Source organism: Elephas maximus, chromosome 1, assembly GCF_024166365.1.
Source record: "Elephas maximus indicus isolate mEleMax1 chromosome 1, mEleMax1 primary haplotype, whole genome shotgun sequence".
NCBI lineage: Eukaryota > Metazoa > Chordata > Mammalia > Proboscidea > Elephantidae > Elephas > Elephas maximus.
In genome coordinates this window covers 63594761-63612458 of record NC_064819.1, presented here as the reverse complement: position 1 = coordinate 63612458, position 17698 = coordinate 63594761, and the positions used below count along the sequence as shown (strand labels likewise).

The 17698-nt window shown below is 42.7% G+C and overlaps 2 protein-coding genes across 4 annotated transcripts in view; one reads left to right on the top strand and one right to left on the bottom strand.

The window, feature by feature from the left end:
• Positions 1–8621, bottom strand: part of KDM1B (lysine demethylase 1B) — a 58610-nt gene extending 49989 nt beyond the window's left edge. The window contains exons 1-6 of the mRNA XM_049884674.1: positions 8462–8621; positions 8110–8153; positions 3867–3966; positions 2601–2728; positions 1379–1468; positions 490–601 (exon numbers count right to left, since the gene is read on the bottom strand). Coding sequence (XP_049740631.1) covers positions 490–601; positions 1379–1468; positions 2601–2728; positions 3867–3953 — 417 coding nt within the window. The 5' untranslated portion in view covers positions 3954–3966; positions 8110–8153; positions 8462–8621. The remainder of the gene's footprint in view (positions 1–489; positions 602–1378; positions 1469–2600; positions 2729–3866; positions 3967–8109; positions 8154–8461) is intronic.
• Positions 8622–8792: 171 nt separating this feature from the next.
• Positions 8793–17698, top strand: part of TPMT (thiopurine S-methyltransferase) — a 42718-nt gene continuing 33812 nt past the window's right edge. For 2 of the 3 annotated variants that reach the window (XM_049884662.1, XM_049884648.1), the window contains exon 1: positions 8793–8909. The gene's annotated coding sequence lies outside the window, so the exon portion shown is untranslated. The other variant, XM_049884657.1, reaches the window with a different exon arrangement.

Below are 17698 nucleotides of genomic sequence, written 5' to 3'. Positions count from 1 at the left end.
AATATTCATACCAGTATTATTCAAAATAACCAAAAGGTGGAAACAACCTAAATGTCCACCAGTGAACAAATGCATAAACAAGATGTAAAAAAATGATAACCTAAAGTTAGTTTTTTAAAAAAAGTCACCAAAAAAATTATAGCCAAAATATGATTTTAAATCTAATTAGGATTTGTATTGAAAGCATGAAATTGTGTTTAAATACACACAATAAAAACACGAATAGAAAAAAAGATTCGAAGGACATGTATCAAGGTTAACAATGGTTATCACCAACGGTAGTGAGTCTTTAGTGTCTTCTTTATACTATGCTAAGTTATCTAAAAGCTGTCTGTAAAAATAAAAAACACGATTTGGTTGAACAATCACAGAAGGAACACTAAGTGTAATAAAAGAAAGATTTTTTAAAAAGTCAGTATTTTCACGTACTCTTCTTGCTTTGAACTCCACAAATGCTTTAAAGAAGCAACAAAGCATTCCCTTTCTTACCCAGTAGGGGAGTTGTTGGTCTGCCATGAAAGCTTTGGGACTAGGTTCAGTTTTGCCATTTCTAGTCCATATTTTTTTCCACGTAGTATATTTGTCATAGCCATCCTTATGACTGAAAAACAATAAATATATCAAGTTATAAGGTTTATCGGGTTTTCAAAATAGAAGGCCGGTTAGTAAATCTTACGTAAAGGATGTATCTGGCCATATTGTAAAACCATTAAGAATTCTGACTCATGGTGACCCCGTTTCAGAATAGAACTGCACTCCACAAGGTTTTCAATGGTGTGATCTTTCAGCAGATCACCAGGCCTTTCTTCTGAGGCACCTCCGGATGGATTCGAACCTCCAACCTTTCGACTAGCAGCTGAGCACGTTAGCTGTTTGCATCACTCAGGGACTCCAGCCATATCAGAGGAGAAGGAAAATGTTGCTACAACAACCCATAAAACAGACTGTCAGGATGGGTAAACTCCTATCAATTTTAGTATATAAAACTAGGAAAAAGGGCCACCTCTGGCTGGCTATCTGTCTAGTGCAATTTCTAGTCCTCAGCATCCTTCCCCCAAATCTTTGCATCCAGCCTCCTATGTATTATCACAGAATAGCCGAGCACCTCCTAGAATTATCAGAATTTGCAGATTAAGGAGAATATCTGTCTCATGACAGGCATTTTCTCGAGCATGTATAAGCACACACACATCCAAACTGCAGCATCAAAGGCTGGTCAAAGTTACAGTCATTACAAGAATGACTGAAACATTTAATTAATTCAGTAAGCCCAGGGGCTAAGCCTTGACTATCTGGTCCTCTCCACTGCCGCTGCCGCCGCCGCCGCCGCCGCCGCCGCCGCCCCCTCTAGCACCAAAACCTGAAGCAGCAAACAAACCTTCTGTAGTAATGGTCAAAGCATTCATTACAGAAATGCTCCCCACAGGAGAGGTGATACCACCGGGAGGTGTAGCCGTTCTTGGCACATCTGAAAATAATAACAGTATGCAGCTTTGGTAATGAACAAATACTTCATCTCTCTCTTTTTTTTTAATATTTACCATGCACTTCCTGTAAGCTCATTTGCATTATCTCCACTTAGAATCTTAATAACCAGGAGCTAATAACAGGGGAATGGGAGTGGACAGCTGACACGTAATAGTACCTGGTGATACACAGGGACTCAGATCAGTGGTCCCTAAGCCTAGCTGCACATCAGAGGGCCTGGGGCTTACACAGACTCCCTGTAGCAATGACAGGGCTTTATAAAAAGAAACAACAGATACTACCAGCTCTCACTGCCATGCCACGCATGTGTGAAGGAGAGAAGTGTGGTCTCTATGGCACACATGTGGAAAGGAATGAAGTGTGGTGTCTATAGTAACAACATATGGCCCAATATTGAATAGTCAATGAATCTTGCCAGCTGAAATCTGACCATTAAGTGGGCAATATTTCTTTTATGACATATCTAGCCTGTCAAACAGCCAATAATACAGTTAAAAAAAAAAATGCTACTATGAACACTAGTACCACCACCATTTTGAGTTTAAAACATCCACAGGCTTTGTTTCCTAAGCTGTATTGAATCTTAAGCCTTAAGTGAAGATTTTGCTTCGGGAGTAAATGGGTCATACTTGTGTCATCCCCCCAAAAATGGCAAGACTGCAGTCACCTATGTTGTTTTGGTGAGACCTGCATATGTATTATCAGAAGAGAAGCCACGTTAGATGAGGGAGAGAAAAAGCACGGAGAAAAGGAAACACTGATTGGTCTCCACAGGGAGTTCATGGGTTCTTTCTACTGTTACCACCCCACACCCCCTCTACCCTCAACCCCAGGAGAGGTGCAGCTACCCTTGGACAGATTTAGGACATTGTGTTGGCCACTGAGCAGAGCTGATATGGATGTGGTCTCTCCCATGAGGCTAGGCACAACACAGAGAGGGTATGGGAGTGTATGGGGGGCACAGACTGTTCAAGTAATGTCTCTATTATCAGATGACTTACAGTATCTATATGTATCTTTAGGAAAACTATCTTTGACGATGTCTTTTTGTTTCCACAAAGAACACTCTCAAGGGCAGGAACGGGAAGCCAAGACACACCATCTACACAGACCTTTCAGAAGCACTTGCAAAGCACACAGGACACGCTGCGGTGCAGCCAGCCTTTTCACATTTCCTGTACTTCTTCTCTGACCCACCGTCTTCATCCTCATCTGTCGTCTCCGTTGCTTTCTTCTTCGCCTGGGGAAGAACCAGCTGAGGTTAAGATTTCACCAGAACGGCCAGGGTGAAGGTGGTGGAAGGTGTGCTACCGAAATCACCTGGATGTTAGGAGGAATTCTAAATGTGAATTTCAACAACATCCTGGCAGTGCGTTAGGGCTCACACACAGCAATTTCCTTGAGGCTGCACTGTGCCAACAATTTACTAATTCGCTAAAAAAAACAACAAAAAAAAAACCTAGGACTAGCGCTCTAACTACAGGTATCTCAGCAGAGAATAAAATTCCTGTGAGCCTTTCTTAAGAAAAGGTTACAAGCATCAAAATCAACAAAAGTCACTCTCTTACTAAGATTTACTTTCTTTAAGTGGACCAGATACATCCTCTCAGTATTCTGGGGGAAAAAAAAACTAAAAATTCCCACAAATAGAACTATATCATTCAAATTATGCTTAAAAAAAAAAAAGCATACAAAAAATTAGACAGGACTATAAAACAAAAAATTTTACATGTGAGGAATGTGCCTCTTAGTCCAATCAGATATACAAGACCAAATGGGCAGCTCCTGTCCAAAGGCAGGATGAGAAGGCAGGAAGGGACAGGAATGGGACGAACGGACACAGGGAACCCCAGGATGGAAAGGGGGGAGGATGCTGTCACATTGTGGGGGCTGCAATCAATGTCACAAAACAATATGTGTATAAATTTTTGAACGAGAAATTAACTTGACCTGTAAACTTTCACCTAAAGCACAATAAAAAAAAAAAAAAAAAAGATGGCACAAAGTAACCCTCCAACAGCACCTAGCAAATGGCACGTTAAAGTCCAAATTCCAGTGAATGACATCCATCCGAGTCAACCATGATCTGGCCTCAGTCTCATATCCCGGAAGCCACCACTGAGCTACAATTCTCTAAACACTCCATGCTGATTCATATTCTATGCTTTTGTATTTGCAGCTCCCTTTTTTTTTACTGCCAGAGATGCTACTTTTTTCTATATTCTGTCACTTTATCACACTGTATGGTGACTGGGGTGAATTTCCCCACCAGACCACACGTTCCTTGGAACCTGGAGCTTTCCTCTCTAATTCTTCAGCTGCAATCCTAGTTACTGCGTGCTTAGCCATGATGCATCGGATGAACAAATAAATAATACCTGCCTACCGGAGCTCCTCAAAGGAAGGTTATCGGAGGACTGGTCAAAAGATGCCTTTTTTTTTGTTCTTCCCCTTGGAGTTGCCATTGTATCGGAAAATCTGCAAAAAAAAAAAAAAAAACCAAACTATTAAATAAAAAAAAAAAAAAAAATTAGCATCTGCTAATACTTTCAATGGAGTCCCTGGGTGGTGCAGTTAATGTGCTCAGCTGCTAGGCAAAAGGTTGGCAATCTGAGTAAAAAAAAAAAACAAAAAAAGGACCTGGTGATCTACTTCTGAAAAATAAGTCACTGAAAAATCTACAGAGCACGGTTCTACTCTGACATGCGTGAGGTCGCCATGAGTAGGAATTGACTCAATGGCAATTTTTCTTTTTTAAAATACTTTCAACACTCTCAAGCAGTTACTGTGTAGTTTAGTAGGCAGGAGTGTATGCTCCGCAGTTAGAAAGCCTGAGTATGCAGTCACCACTTTCAAGCAACTAAGCCTCAGTGTTATCATCTGTAAAATGAGTGTAGTTAAGAATGTACCATAACATTGGTGAGAATTAAATAAGATAACCTAGTTAAAGCATTCAGTATCAGGCCTGACGTACTATAAGTACTCAATAAGTGTTATCCATCAGTAGAATGCACGTTTAAAATTAAAAAATGAGAACCACACCATGCTGATAAGCAATAAATCACACTACGGCTTAAAAATTAATAAGCAAAAATGTCTAGTTTTGTGTCTGTTATGGTCCTTTTTTTTTTTTTTTTTTAAGCAGTCCTTAAATTTGACCTTTCACATTTTACAAGAAAATTCATTCATTTCTTTTTAGTAAAAGCCAATAAATATACTTCAGGGATGCTGTCTCATTACAACCGATTACAGGACTTTGGGTTAGATGGAGGTACTCATCTCTTCTACCAGAAAAAATTTATGAGTTTTCAAACTACCCTCATAAAAGCATGGCTAAAACAAACATCAACAGAAGTCAACAAGAGAAATACTGCAGAGTAACCATGAAAGATTAAGCACTATCAAATTAGTATTTATTCCATTAAATTAGATAAGGAATGAAAAATGCTCAGCATTAAGTTGTTGTTGTTAGCTGCCGCTGAGTCAGTGCCTAACCCATGGCAACCCCATGCACTATGGAACGAAACAACTCTTGTGGTCCATAGGGTTTTCACTGGCTGATTGTCACCAGGCCTTTTTCCCTAGTCTGTCTTAGTCTGGAAGCTCCGCTGAAACCTGTTTGGCATCATCGCAACACGCAAGCTTTCACTCAGACAAGTGGTGGCTGCACTTGAGGTAGACTGGCTAGAAATCCCTCCCCTGCATTAAAGGCGAGAATTAAACCACTACGCTCAGTAACAGATCAGTTCTACCATTATCATTCCTCTCCCTCCCTGATCCACGGTACATGCCTCTACACACAAACACAAAACGAGAGAATGAGAAATACTACATCCTATGGAAAAGGAATTTAAAAGTAGAAAAGTGATATATCCTAAGTATAAATTCCACATACCTGTGCTTGAGCTGATTCCAACTCACAGCAACCCTACAGGACAGAGCAGAACTGCCCCATAGAGGGTTTAAGGCTGTAATGTTCAAGGAAACAGACTGCCACATCTTTCTCCCCCTGAGCAGCTGGGTGGGTTCTGTTAGCGGCCAAGCACTTAACCACTGTACCACCAGGCTCCTTTACATTCTGCACAGATAGTCTTAATCTTGGAGAAAAGCTTTGAGGGGCTTGTAATTCTATCAGTTCAGATTTGTGAGTTGTACTAACCTTCAAAAGATTATTTTTCATGGATTATCCCAGGAAAAATACTTCAGTTTACGTTGCTTCCCATCACGTGGGAAAATTTTCCATTTGCCATCTACATCGACTTTAAGAAATCTTGACATCAATGACTCATATTCACTTTTTTAGAGGCACTATTTTGTTAGTTGTAAACACATAAAAACCCACCACCGTCGAGTCGATTCCAACTCATAGCGACCCTATAGGACAGAGTAGAACTGCCCCATAGAGTTTCCAAGGAGCGCCTGGCAGATTCGAACTGCCGACCTTTTGGTTAGCAGCCGTAGCACTTAACCACTATGCCACCAGGGTTTCCTGTAAACACATAAACCCTACATATTCTGAAATACATTACAGCTCTTTAAATATTAAATAAGTCGCCAATGAGCTCACACAGCATCCATTATACTGCTGGTTAAAGGCCGAATACTGTTAAAAGCACTATTATCTACCTATAGTTGCTATGCCCAAAGACGACCTTCCGAATCCCGTTTTTATTTTCAAAATGCAGAATAAAGACTGTTCGATTTAACAAATCTTTTTATATAAAATATATAGCCCATATTATTCATAAAATGAACAACAAATACAGTATATTTACATATTGCAGAAAAATATTTGAAGTTCAATGTAGGTTTCAACCTATGTTCACACAACATTTAACCCTGTCACCTAGGAATGCACGCATTCCCAAAAAAGAGGAAAGTTTCTGGAAATTTCATCATTTTATCCTACTGTAGACTGGAAGGAGCCCTGGTGACACAGTGGTTAAGAGCTCAGCTACTAACCAAAACGTCGGCAGTTTGAATCTATCAGCCGCTCCTTGGAAACCCTATGGGGCAATTCTACTCTGTTATACAAGGTTGTTATGAGTCAGAATAAACTTGACGACAGCAGCAGGTATACTGGAAAACACGTATTTGATGGAATAATTAATAATATAGTTCAAGATATGGTTAAAGAAGAAATGGATACATTAACTATAAAAGCCATTATTAAATTTGCGCTGCCTAGGGAAAATGTGATTGAAGATTTTTAGGGCAGTTACATTTTCAACTTTAATTACACAATTAAGGGTTATACATTCCCAATCTTTTTTGGCACTTACTGTAATTTCTGTATTTTCACTGTTGCTGGGTTCTTGAATTTTAAAGAAAAAAAATTTTAAGTTGGAAGGGCTAAAGCTATTGTATTTTTAAATATAATTTTGGAAATACCGGCCAAAGTATCATTAAAACAAATTACTATACTAATTAATAAACACACCTAGCTTTAAATATAACCAATTTGTGTCATGCCCAACCTGATTCTTCAAATCAATAAACACACCTAACTTTAAATATAATCAATTTGTGTCATGGCCAATATAGTTTCATAAGCACATTTCTTCCCAATTTAAAATTCATAGTCTGTTTTTCCTTTAAAGCGAGAAAAGAAAGGAAGGGGGGGTTGTCTTTGGTAAATATATTAGTGGATATATCAATATCGGGATTTCAATTTTAATAATCCTCAGGACTTTTTTTTCCAAAATGGTTCATTCAAAAAGAAAAGAAACGAACAAAAAAAAAAATCACAGGAATTCATAAAAACATGAATAAAAAGACTCCAGGTTGGAACAGAAGTTTAAAGTGGAGTCAGGAGAAATCTACAAATAGCACAAACTACTAGAAACTTCTTCAGAGGCAGCAGAAATGGGAATTTCCCTTTGGGTAATAAGCATTAGCATCTCACTTCTCTCTTATGCTCAGAAGACACCTAATTATTGATGACAATTTTCTCATGTACCTCTTGAACAAACCTTCCCTCCTGCCACCTTTCTCGCCCTAAAACAACAGATTAAAAAAAAAAAAAACAGGTAAAAGCCTTGAGTTGTGTGTGTATGTCGGGCTTGGAGGATCTCCCAACTTGAGGGGTCCCTCGCTTCGATGGAGTCCTGTATGCTTACCCAAGAGAAGACTGGGCCTCTATTTGGCTGGGCTCCAGATCACTGAACCCCAACTTTCTACAGCTGGGCCTGTCACTTCCTTCTTTCACCTGCCAGCTGCCAGGCTGTTGCTTAACAGCCACCGAAATCCAGCAACCCCTCCCCCCTTTCAGTCCACAATCCTGGAGGAGTTGCCCAAGTAACCTGGCAATGCCTACGGTGTCTCAACGCATGGTGGCTGGTACCGGAGAATTACTACACCACCTGCAAGGCTGAGAGTGCTCCTCGCCGCCACGCTACTGGCTGGGAAGAACGAGCCAGGGAGTTTCTAGTGCCGGACCATGCCCCCCTCCCCCCGCCCAGAGGAAACACCCCCCTCCCGCACGAGACCAAGTGACAGAGCTTGGCAAATCCCAGGAGAGAGCCCCAACGCTCCCTGTGCCAGCTACAGCCACCTCGCTTCCCCGAAACGCTGTCTCGTCTCTTCTCCGAAGTGAGAGAAGCAACAGTCCCCGGGGCTCACCTTTGAGCTGAAGAGGTGCAAGGCGTCTCGGGCAGAAAGCACCGCTGTACGGGAAAGAAACATTGTAGGGAGTGAGGAGAGATCCACAGAGCGTCCAATCGGGGGACCCCGTCGCCTCAAAACCACAGCGTGGGATTCCCCCTTCCTCAGGGATTCCCACCACGAACCCCAACCCATCCAAAAGGGGGGGATGGGATCAGGCTCGGGGACACCCACCCACCTCCCACCCGGCGAGGGGCGCTGCACAGGGGAGAAGGAGCGCTTGCACCCCAGCCAGGCTGCTTTGTGCTGCAGTGTCACCCAAAACCCGCCACCGCCCCCACGGCTGCCCCCGAAGCCGCGCGCCCCCCACCTGAGAGCGCCGGCGAGAACGTGCGCACCGCCTCCGGCTGTGGGCGCTTCTCTGGGGTCGCGCCTCGCGCGCACGGAACGGCAGGATCCGCGCCTCGAGCCGCAGCCCCGGCTCCGCCGCCGCTGCCGCCGCCGCCGCTTCCGCCCCTGTCACGGCGTGACCCGGGGTGGGAGGAGCCGCCGGGACCAGGGAGGCGTAGGGTCCCCGCCTTCGCCTTCGCCGCGGCTGTCGCCACGCCCTGGCCATTTCCGCCGCTGCGCAAACTCGGGAGCCCGGGGAGGGGGCGGGGTCTGTGCGCCGGGGGCGGGGCCGAGCTGGGGCCTGGGGCGGGGTGTCAGGCGGGGCACCGCGAGAAGTCTGGGTGCAGAGTCCCGGCTCCGGGGGCCAGCCTTCGCGGCTGCAGCTGTAAAGACAGAAGTAGCGGCAAAGGCAGCGAGCAGCGGACAAGGTACGCTCCCCAGGGCGCAGAGAGAGTGCGGGTGTGAAGTGGGATGATTTGCTTAGAAGTGTGTGAGCCGGTGATGAGATTCCCCGGACTGGGCATCCTAACAAGCGTGAACAGCTCAGCAGTCCGTGCCCTGAAATGGTTGGTGTTAAGGGGGCAGCAGCGGGAAGGACAGTAATGACCGGTGCAGTGAAGGACCTTTTTTTTTTTAGAGCATTGTTGTGTGTTAATGATTTTTAGGAAAAGCGAAGTACCTGGCAGAGTGCTAGCTCACGGGGTGTGGGGAGGGGGAGTGCTGTTATAGTCTGTCTTGCCCTTGTTCTGGATAGCGGTTATACTCCAATGTATCCGTATATGTTTACGTATAACTTCGTGAATGTTTATTCACTAATCCATAACTCTTAAAATTTGTCCGTTTAGATAAGTTATATGTCAGTTTAACAAAATTTAAAAATAAAACTAAAGCAGAAATATTAAAAAAAAAAAAAAAAGGTGGGCGAGAGGACAGGAATAATCTGAATACTTGGGCTACTGTCCTAGCGCATCTGCTGTTTCCGTGTTTGAATAGGCGTTGTTGGGAGACTTGCCTTTCTTTATTCTTAGGATTTGAACTTTAATCTTGTTACAGAAGGAAACTTTTTTTATTTCTGCAGAAAGCGATGTGGAACAAGTTGAGAAGCTATTGGAACAGCTAAAAATGATTAAGTTATATTTGACGATGCTTATGATTTAGGAGCTCTGGTGGCGCAGTGGTTAAAGCGCTCGGCTGCTAACCGAAAAGTTCGAACCCACTGCCCGCTCTATAAAAGATGCAGCAGTCTTCCGTAAAGATTACAGCCTTGGAAACCCTATGGGGCAGTTCTACTCTGTCCTATAGGGTCAGTCTGAGTCGGAATTGACAGCAACACGTTTAGCTTTTTTGTTTTACCGTGAGGTACTCTGCTAATTTAATCTATCCCTTACTGGAGGCTATGTCAAAGCAAAGAACTCAGAGATGCATGGACAAGGTGTTTTGGAGGACACGTCTGGGTTCAGGGGTCTGAAATTTAATTTTGCTCCCTGAGGATTGCTGTTCGCCGCCCTCGCCTCAGAACAAGTGAAGTTTATGAGAGAGGACAGAGTTGGACATTCCAGGTTGTCCTGCCTCTATAATAAAGGTTACGCTTGACTTTTTCCTTGTTCTAAGTAGAGAATTGCTTTATAACTCTTCTTTGCCACCACTTTGCCTTAGTTGGGTGCCCAGGTGGCACAGTGGTTAAGAGCTCAGGCAGCTAACCAAAAGGTTGATAGTTTGAATCCACCAGCCACTCCTTGGAAACCCTACGGGGCAGTTCTGCTCTGTCCTGTAGGGTGGCTATGAGTCAGAGTCAACTCGAAGGCATGGTTGTTTTTTTTGTTGTTTTTTTTTTTTTTGCCTTAGATAACTGGGTGTGCCAGTTTGAACTCTGCCACCACGTTTCGCTTCTATGCAGTCATGCCCTATCTTATAATGTCGCCTTGCTTTGCTGCATACTTCTGTGGGACCTAGTTGCACACTGGTCTTCTTGTGCTGATGATTTTTCAATTTGCTATAACAGGAGCTACCGTGATTGTTCACTGTTCCTTGCCCTTATGAAAATTGCTTAGTGAGCACAGAACAGAGGCAATAGAAAATTCTAGGTTCGTGCCTGAGCTGGGATGAGAGAGGGAATGAGCCATATATCCTGGGAGATTATAGTTTGTGTCTATAATTATATAGTGCTTTTTTTTCCTCTGAGGATTTTTCTAGCCTTGAATTCATTTTGTCTTCACTCTCCCTGTGAAGTAGGCAGGACAAGTATGAGGGGGGTGCTGAAATTGTAGGCCAAAGACTGATACTAGTACGAACCATTTACTGACTGTAGAAATGTGGGAATATCAGTGAATCACTCTGAGAGTCACTTTCCTCTGCCATTAAATGAGAAGAATTATCTGTGCTGCCTACGTCACAGGGTTGTTGTGAGGGTCAAATGAGAATGTATGTGAAAGATTTGTAAATGGTAAAGCACTGTATACTTGTTTGTTAAAAAAAAAAAAGAGAGAGAGAGAGCATTGCTTTATGAAGGTTCAAGTTCACGTCCCAGAAGTTCTGGCTGAAAATGGAGATGGGAAAACTGCGAAAGTTTTCTGTGCCCAATACAATCAGATACTTACCCTTGACTTTTCAGAAAGCTTAGTCACCTCAGGAACTTACCAGTACTGGTTGCCGTTGACTCGACTCTGACTCATAGCGACCCTATGGAACAGAGTAGAACTGCCCCATGCAGTTTCCAAGGAGTGCCTGGCGGGTTGGAACTACTGACCTTTTGGTTAGCAGCTGTGGCTCTTAACTACTATGCCACCAGGGTTTCCATCAGGAACTTAGAAAAGCCGTTTGTTAACAAATATTGCTGAGATAAATGAATTCATGTTCCTATTTCTGATGGAGCCACCTTATCCTTAAATCCCAAGGAAATTGAGGCCAATTTTTACAATAAAGGGGGATTTTTCTTGAAATACATGTTTTTATATGATGTTTTCTATTCTCATGGATAAATCATTAATTCTAGATCCCCCAAGGAGCCCGGTGGTACAGTGGTTAAAGCACTTGGCTGCTAGCCAAAAGGTCAGCAATCAACTCAATTGCAGTGGGTTTCTTTTTTTTTTTTTTTTGGTTCTAGACCCACCAGTAATAAACCCAGCAAAACCCAGTGCCGTCTAGTCGATTCCACCAATAATAGCATGCTAGATGCAAAGGAGTCCCTGGGTGATACAAATACTTTAAGCTGGACCACTAACCTAAGGAGCCCTGGTGGCACAGTGGTTAAGAACTACAGCTGCTAACCAAAAGGAGTTCAAATCCACCAGCTGCTCCTTGGAAACCCTATGGGGCAGTCCTCCCCTGTCGTATAGGGTTGCTGTGAGCCGGAATCAACTCAACGGGAATGGGTTTGTTGGTTTTTTACTAACCTAAAGGTTGGTGGTTTGAACACGCCCAGCAGTACCTTGCAAGAAAGGCCTGGTGATCTGCTTCCATAAAGTTTCTCATTGTCATCATGTCAATTTTGACTCATAGCCACCTTGTAGGACAGAGCAGAACTGCTCCATAGGGTTTCCAAGGCTGTAATATTTACAAAAGGAGACTGTCACATCTTTCTCTCATGGAGTAGCTGGTAGGTTTGAACGAAGGACCTATTCATTAGCAGACAAGCACTTAAACACCGTGCCACCAGGGCTTCTTAAAGATTACAGCCAGGAAAACCCTATGGAGCAGTTCTACTCTGCAACACATGGGGTCGCCATGGGTCAGATCAACTGGACTGCAGCCGGCTTGGTTTTTAGTTGTATAATCTGAACAAAATTACTTTCACTAATGATTTAAAGGGAATGTTAGAAGTATGGTGGTGTGTTGTCCTTGATATTACAAAGTTGACATTGAAAGAACAAGCATTTTTCTCATTCATTAGGATACATTAGCAGTTATGTTTGTAGGTTTTTGTTTTTCCCCCTCAATTCTCTTTGTTTCCATGCAAAAAAGAAGCTATAAGAAAATTATTTGAAAATACGAACTTGTGGAGTAGAGATAGGATAAGAAGCCATGCATCTGCTTTTGTTCCTCCTGAAACCCCACCAAAACAACAATAACAGGATTTTTTTTTAATAATTTTTATTGAGCTTCAAGTGAACGTTTACAAATCAAGTCAGTCTGTCACATATAAGCTTATATACACCTTACTCCATACTCCCACTTACTCTGCCCCTAATGAGTCAGCCCGCTCCCTCCTTACAGTCTCTCGTTTCGTGACAATTTTGCCAGTTTCTAACCCTCTCTACCCTTCTATGTGCCCTCCAGACAGGAGATGCCAACACAGTCTCAAGTGTCCACCTGATACAAGTAGCTCACTCTTCATCAGCATCTCTCTCCAACCCATTGTCCAGTCCCTTCCATGTCTGATGAGTTGTCTTCGGGAATGGTTCCTGTCCTGGGCCAACAGAAGCTTTGGGGACCATGACCGCCGGGATTCCTCTAGTCTCAGTCAGACCATTAAGTCTGGTCTTTTTATGAGAATTTGGGGTCTGCGTCCCACTGTTCTCCTGCTCCCTCAGGGGTTCTCTGTTGTGCTCCCTGTCAGGGCAGTCATCAGTTGTGGCCGGGCACCATCTAGTTCTTCTGGTCTCAGAATGATTTAAGTCTCTAGTTCATGTGGCCCTTTCTGTCTCTTGGGCTCATAGTTATTGTATTACCTTGGTGTTCTTCATTCTCCTTTGATCCAGGTGGGTTGAGACCAATTGATGCATCTTTTTTTTTTTTTTTAACGTTTATTGAGCTTCAAGTGAACGTTTACAAATCAAGTCAGTCTGTCACCTATAAGTTTATATACACCTTACTCCATACTCCCACTTGCTCTCCCCCTAATGAGTCAGCCCTTCCAATCTCTCCTTTGGTGACAATTTTGCCAGCTTCCAACTCTTTGTATCCTCCCATCCCCCCTCCAGACAGGAGATGCCAACACAGTCTCAAGTGTCCACCTGATACAAATAGCTCACTCTTCATCAGCATCTCTCTCCTACCCACTGTCCAGTCCCTTCCATGTCTGATAAGTTGTCTTCGGAAATGGTTTCTGTCCTGTGCCAACAGAAGGTTTGGGGACCATGACCGCCAGGATTCCTCTAGTCTCAGTCAGACCATTAAGTATGGTCTTTTTGTGAGAATTTGGGGTCTGCATCCCACTGATCTGCTCCCTCAGGGGTTCTCTGTTGTGCTCCCTGTCAGGGCAGTCATCAGTTGTGGCCGGCACCAACTAGTTCTTCTGGTCTCAGGATGATGTAAGTCTCTGGTTCATGTGGCCCTTTCTGTCTCTTGGGCTCATAGTTATCGTGTGACCTTGGTGTTCTTCATTCTCCTTTGATCCAGGTGGGTTGAGACCAATTGATGCATCTTTGATGGCCGCTTGTTAGCATTTAAGACCCCAGACGCCACATTTCAAAGTGGGATGCAGAATGTTTTCATAATAGAATTATTTTGCCAATTGACTTAGAAGTCCCCTTAAGCCATAGTCCCCAAACCCCTGCCCTTGCTCCGCAGACCTTTGAAGCATTCAGTTTATCCCAGAAACTTCTTTGCTTTTGGTCCAGTCCAGTTGAGCTGATCTTCCGTGTATTGAGTATTGTCCTTCCCTTCACCTAAAGTAGTTATCTACTAACTAATCAGTAAATAACCCTCTCCCACTCTCCCTCCCCCCCCCATAACCACAAAAGTATGTGTTCTTCTCAGTTTATACTATTTCTCAAGATCTTATAATAGTGGTCTTATACAATATTTGTCCTTTGCCTCTGACTAATTTCACTCAGCATAATGCCTTCCAGGTTCCTCCATGTTATGAAATGTTTCACAGATTCGTCACTGTTCTTTATTGATGCGTAGTATTCCATTGTGTGAATATACCACAACTTATTTACCCATTCATCCGTTGATGGACACCTTGGTTGCTTCCAGCTTTTTGCTATTGTAAACAGAGCTGCAATAAACATGGGTGTGCATATATCTGTTCGTGTAAAGGCTCTTATTTCTCTGGGGTATATTCTGAGGAGTGGGATTTCTGGGTTGTACGGTCGTTCTATTTCTAACTTTTTAAGAAAACGCCAGATAGATTTCCAAAGTGTTTATACCATTTTACATTCCCACCAGCAGTGTATAAAAGTTCCAATCTCTCCGCAGCCTCTCCAACATTTATTATTTTGTGTTTTTTGGATTAATGCCAGCCGTGTTGGAGTGAGATGGAATCTCATTGTAGTTTTAATTTGCATTTCTCTAATGGCTAATGATCGAGAGCATTTTCTCATGTATCTGTTAGCTGCCTGAATATCTTCTTTAGTGAAGTGTGTGTTCATATCCTTTACCCACTTCTTGATTGGATTGTTTGTCTTTTTGTGGCTGAGTTTTGACAGAATCATATGGATTTTAGAGATCAGGCACTGGTTGGAGATGTCATAGCTGAAAATTCTTTCCCAATCTGTAGGTGGTCTTTTTACTCTTTTGGTGAAGTCTTTAGATGAGCATAGGTGTTTGATTTTTAGGAGCTCCCAGTTGCTGGTTTCTCTTCATCATTTTTGGTAATGTTTTGTATTCTGTTTAAGCCTTGTATTAGGGCTCCTAACGTTGTCCCTATTTTTTCTTCCATGATCTTATTCGTTTTAGTCTTTATGTTTAGGTCTTTGATCCACTTGGAGTTAGTTTTTGTGCATGGTGTGAGGTATGGGTCCTGTTTCATTTTTTTGCAAATGGATATCCAGTTGTGCCAGCACCATTTGTTAAAAAGACTATCTTTTCCCCAATTAACTGACACTGGGCCTTTGTCAAGTATCAGCTTCTCATATGTGGATGGATTTATATCTGGGTTCTCAATTCTGTTCCATTGGTCTATGTGCCTGTTGTTGTACCAGTACCAGGCTGTTTCAATAACAGGATTTTTTTAAAGACATGAACTACTAGGATAGGGGGGCAGAAGAGGAGACAAAAGCAATAAAAGCTAGAAGGCAAATAGTCAAGGGGTAAAGGGGTTTATTGGATTCTAGAGAGCTGAATTCTGAGCCAGTGTTGGGGAAAGCTAGTGAGCAACCTTATTTGCATTGTAAAAACTGGTGGCTTTCCAGTCCTTAACCATTTCTGGGAACTTCCATTTGCAGTACAAACCCATTGGCCTGGAGTGGATTCTGACTCATAGGGACCCTACAGGAGAGTAGAACTGCCCCTTAGAGTTCCCAAGGAGTGCCTGGTGGATTCGAATTGCTGACCTTTTGGTTAGCAGTCGTAGCACTTAACCACGCTATGGTACCAGGGTTTCCCTTTGCATTATAAAAAAAAAAAAAATTTTTTTTTTTTTTTTGTAATAGAAACCCCAAAAGCCTCAAAATTTAGCAGTAGTGAGTACTTCTGGGAGGTAGAAGTGTGTGGTTGAAACTAGAATTGCTTGAAATTCCAAGTTCAGAAAATACTAAATCTACACGTATCTTTTTCAATTCCTTGCTGCCAGGTGCTTGCCCCTCCCTGTACCAGCTGACCTATGGGGGCTTATTCCCTGGAGAGGGTAAAACAGAGTCTCTAGAGAAGGGTCACTGAGTTGGAATCAACTCAATGGCAATAAGTTTGGTTTTTCGTTGTTTTTGGTTTAGGCTAGAAAGATACAATGCACAGTTGGGGGTAGGAGTTCCTTTTCCTTTCCCTCTTGCTGCTTGAGTAGAACAGCTCCATAGTTTTTTCAAGCCATGACCTTTCAGAAGCAGATCACCAGGCCTTTCTTCTGAGGCACGTCTGCGTGGCTTTGAACTGCCAATCTTTCAGTTAGTAGCCTGGGTCTTAACTGTTTGCACCACCCAGGGACTTTTAGGGGAGGAGTACCACACTGAAAAAGTTAATGATAGGTAAATTAAATGCTCAGGTCCTCCCCTACTTCTCTGCTTTTCTTTTGTAGATATAGAACAGTGGCGCCAGTGACTTAATCTTTCTATGTAAAGTCTGACCAGTCCAAAGAAAAATAAAGATAATGACATCTAGGTTTCCAAATGAACTCCACTCACATCATCCTACAGTGAAGCTTACAGTCTATAATCCCCATCTGTCTTGGTCATCTAGTGCTGCTCTAACAGAAATACCACAAGTGGATGGCTTTAACAAAGAGAAATTTATTCTCTCACAGTCCAGGAAACTAGAAGTCTGAATTCAGGGCTCCAGGTCCAGGGGAAAAGGAAAGGCTTTCTCTCTCCGTCAGCTTTGGGGGAAGGTCCTTGTCATCCGTCTTCCCCCGTCGAGGATCTTCTCAGTGCAGGAAGCCTGGGTCCAAAGGATGCGCTGTTCTCCTGGCTCTGGTTTCTTGGTGGTATAAGGTCCCCTGTCTCTCTTATTGATTCTCTCTTTTATATCTCAAAAGAGATTGACTTAAGACACAATCTAATCTTGTGGATTGAGTTTTGCCTCATTGACATAACTGCCATTAACCTCACCTCATCAACGTCGTCGTAGAGATAGGATTTACAACACACAGGAAAATCACATCCAATGACAAAATGGTAGGCAATAACACAATATTGGGAATCATGGCCTAGCCAAGGTCACAGACATTTTTGGGGGACATGATTCAATCCTTGATACCATCTATACATTTAAACTTCTAAAGAACTTTTTGAAAGCTACTCTTAATTAAATAGGAGCAGATAACAAGAATGGCTAGACATTTGAGGAAAGCCTCTAATTTGAAAGATAGAGGCCAAAACAAACCAACAGAAAAAGCAGCTTGAAGTAAAAGACTATACATATGAATAAGAAAATATTTAATAAGAGCAGAATAACATAAAAAGAGAACATCAAAGAATGAACAGACGCTCCTGAAAAGAAAAGACTTTATAGCAGAAAAGGGAAAATAGAATGGTAGAAAAATAAAAATGATCCCTGGTGGCACAATAGTTAAAGCACTTGGCTACAAACCAAAAGGTCAGTGACTCAAACCAACCAGCCACTCTGGGACAAAAATACCTGGCAATCTGCTGCCATAAAGATTATAGCCTGGGAGCCCTATGGGGCAGTTCTACTCTGTCCTTTTGGAGTTGTTATAGCGTCACTATGAGTCAGAATTGATTCCACACAACAACAGAAAAATAAAATTAAGGTGGTCTCTCAGAAAGTAGGACAAACGGGAAGAGATGGAAATAGATTAAATATGAGAAATTTACGCCACCAGTTCAGGAGGTCCAAAAAGAGGAATGTAAATTATCAACTAAAAATTCAAGAAAAGTTCAAG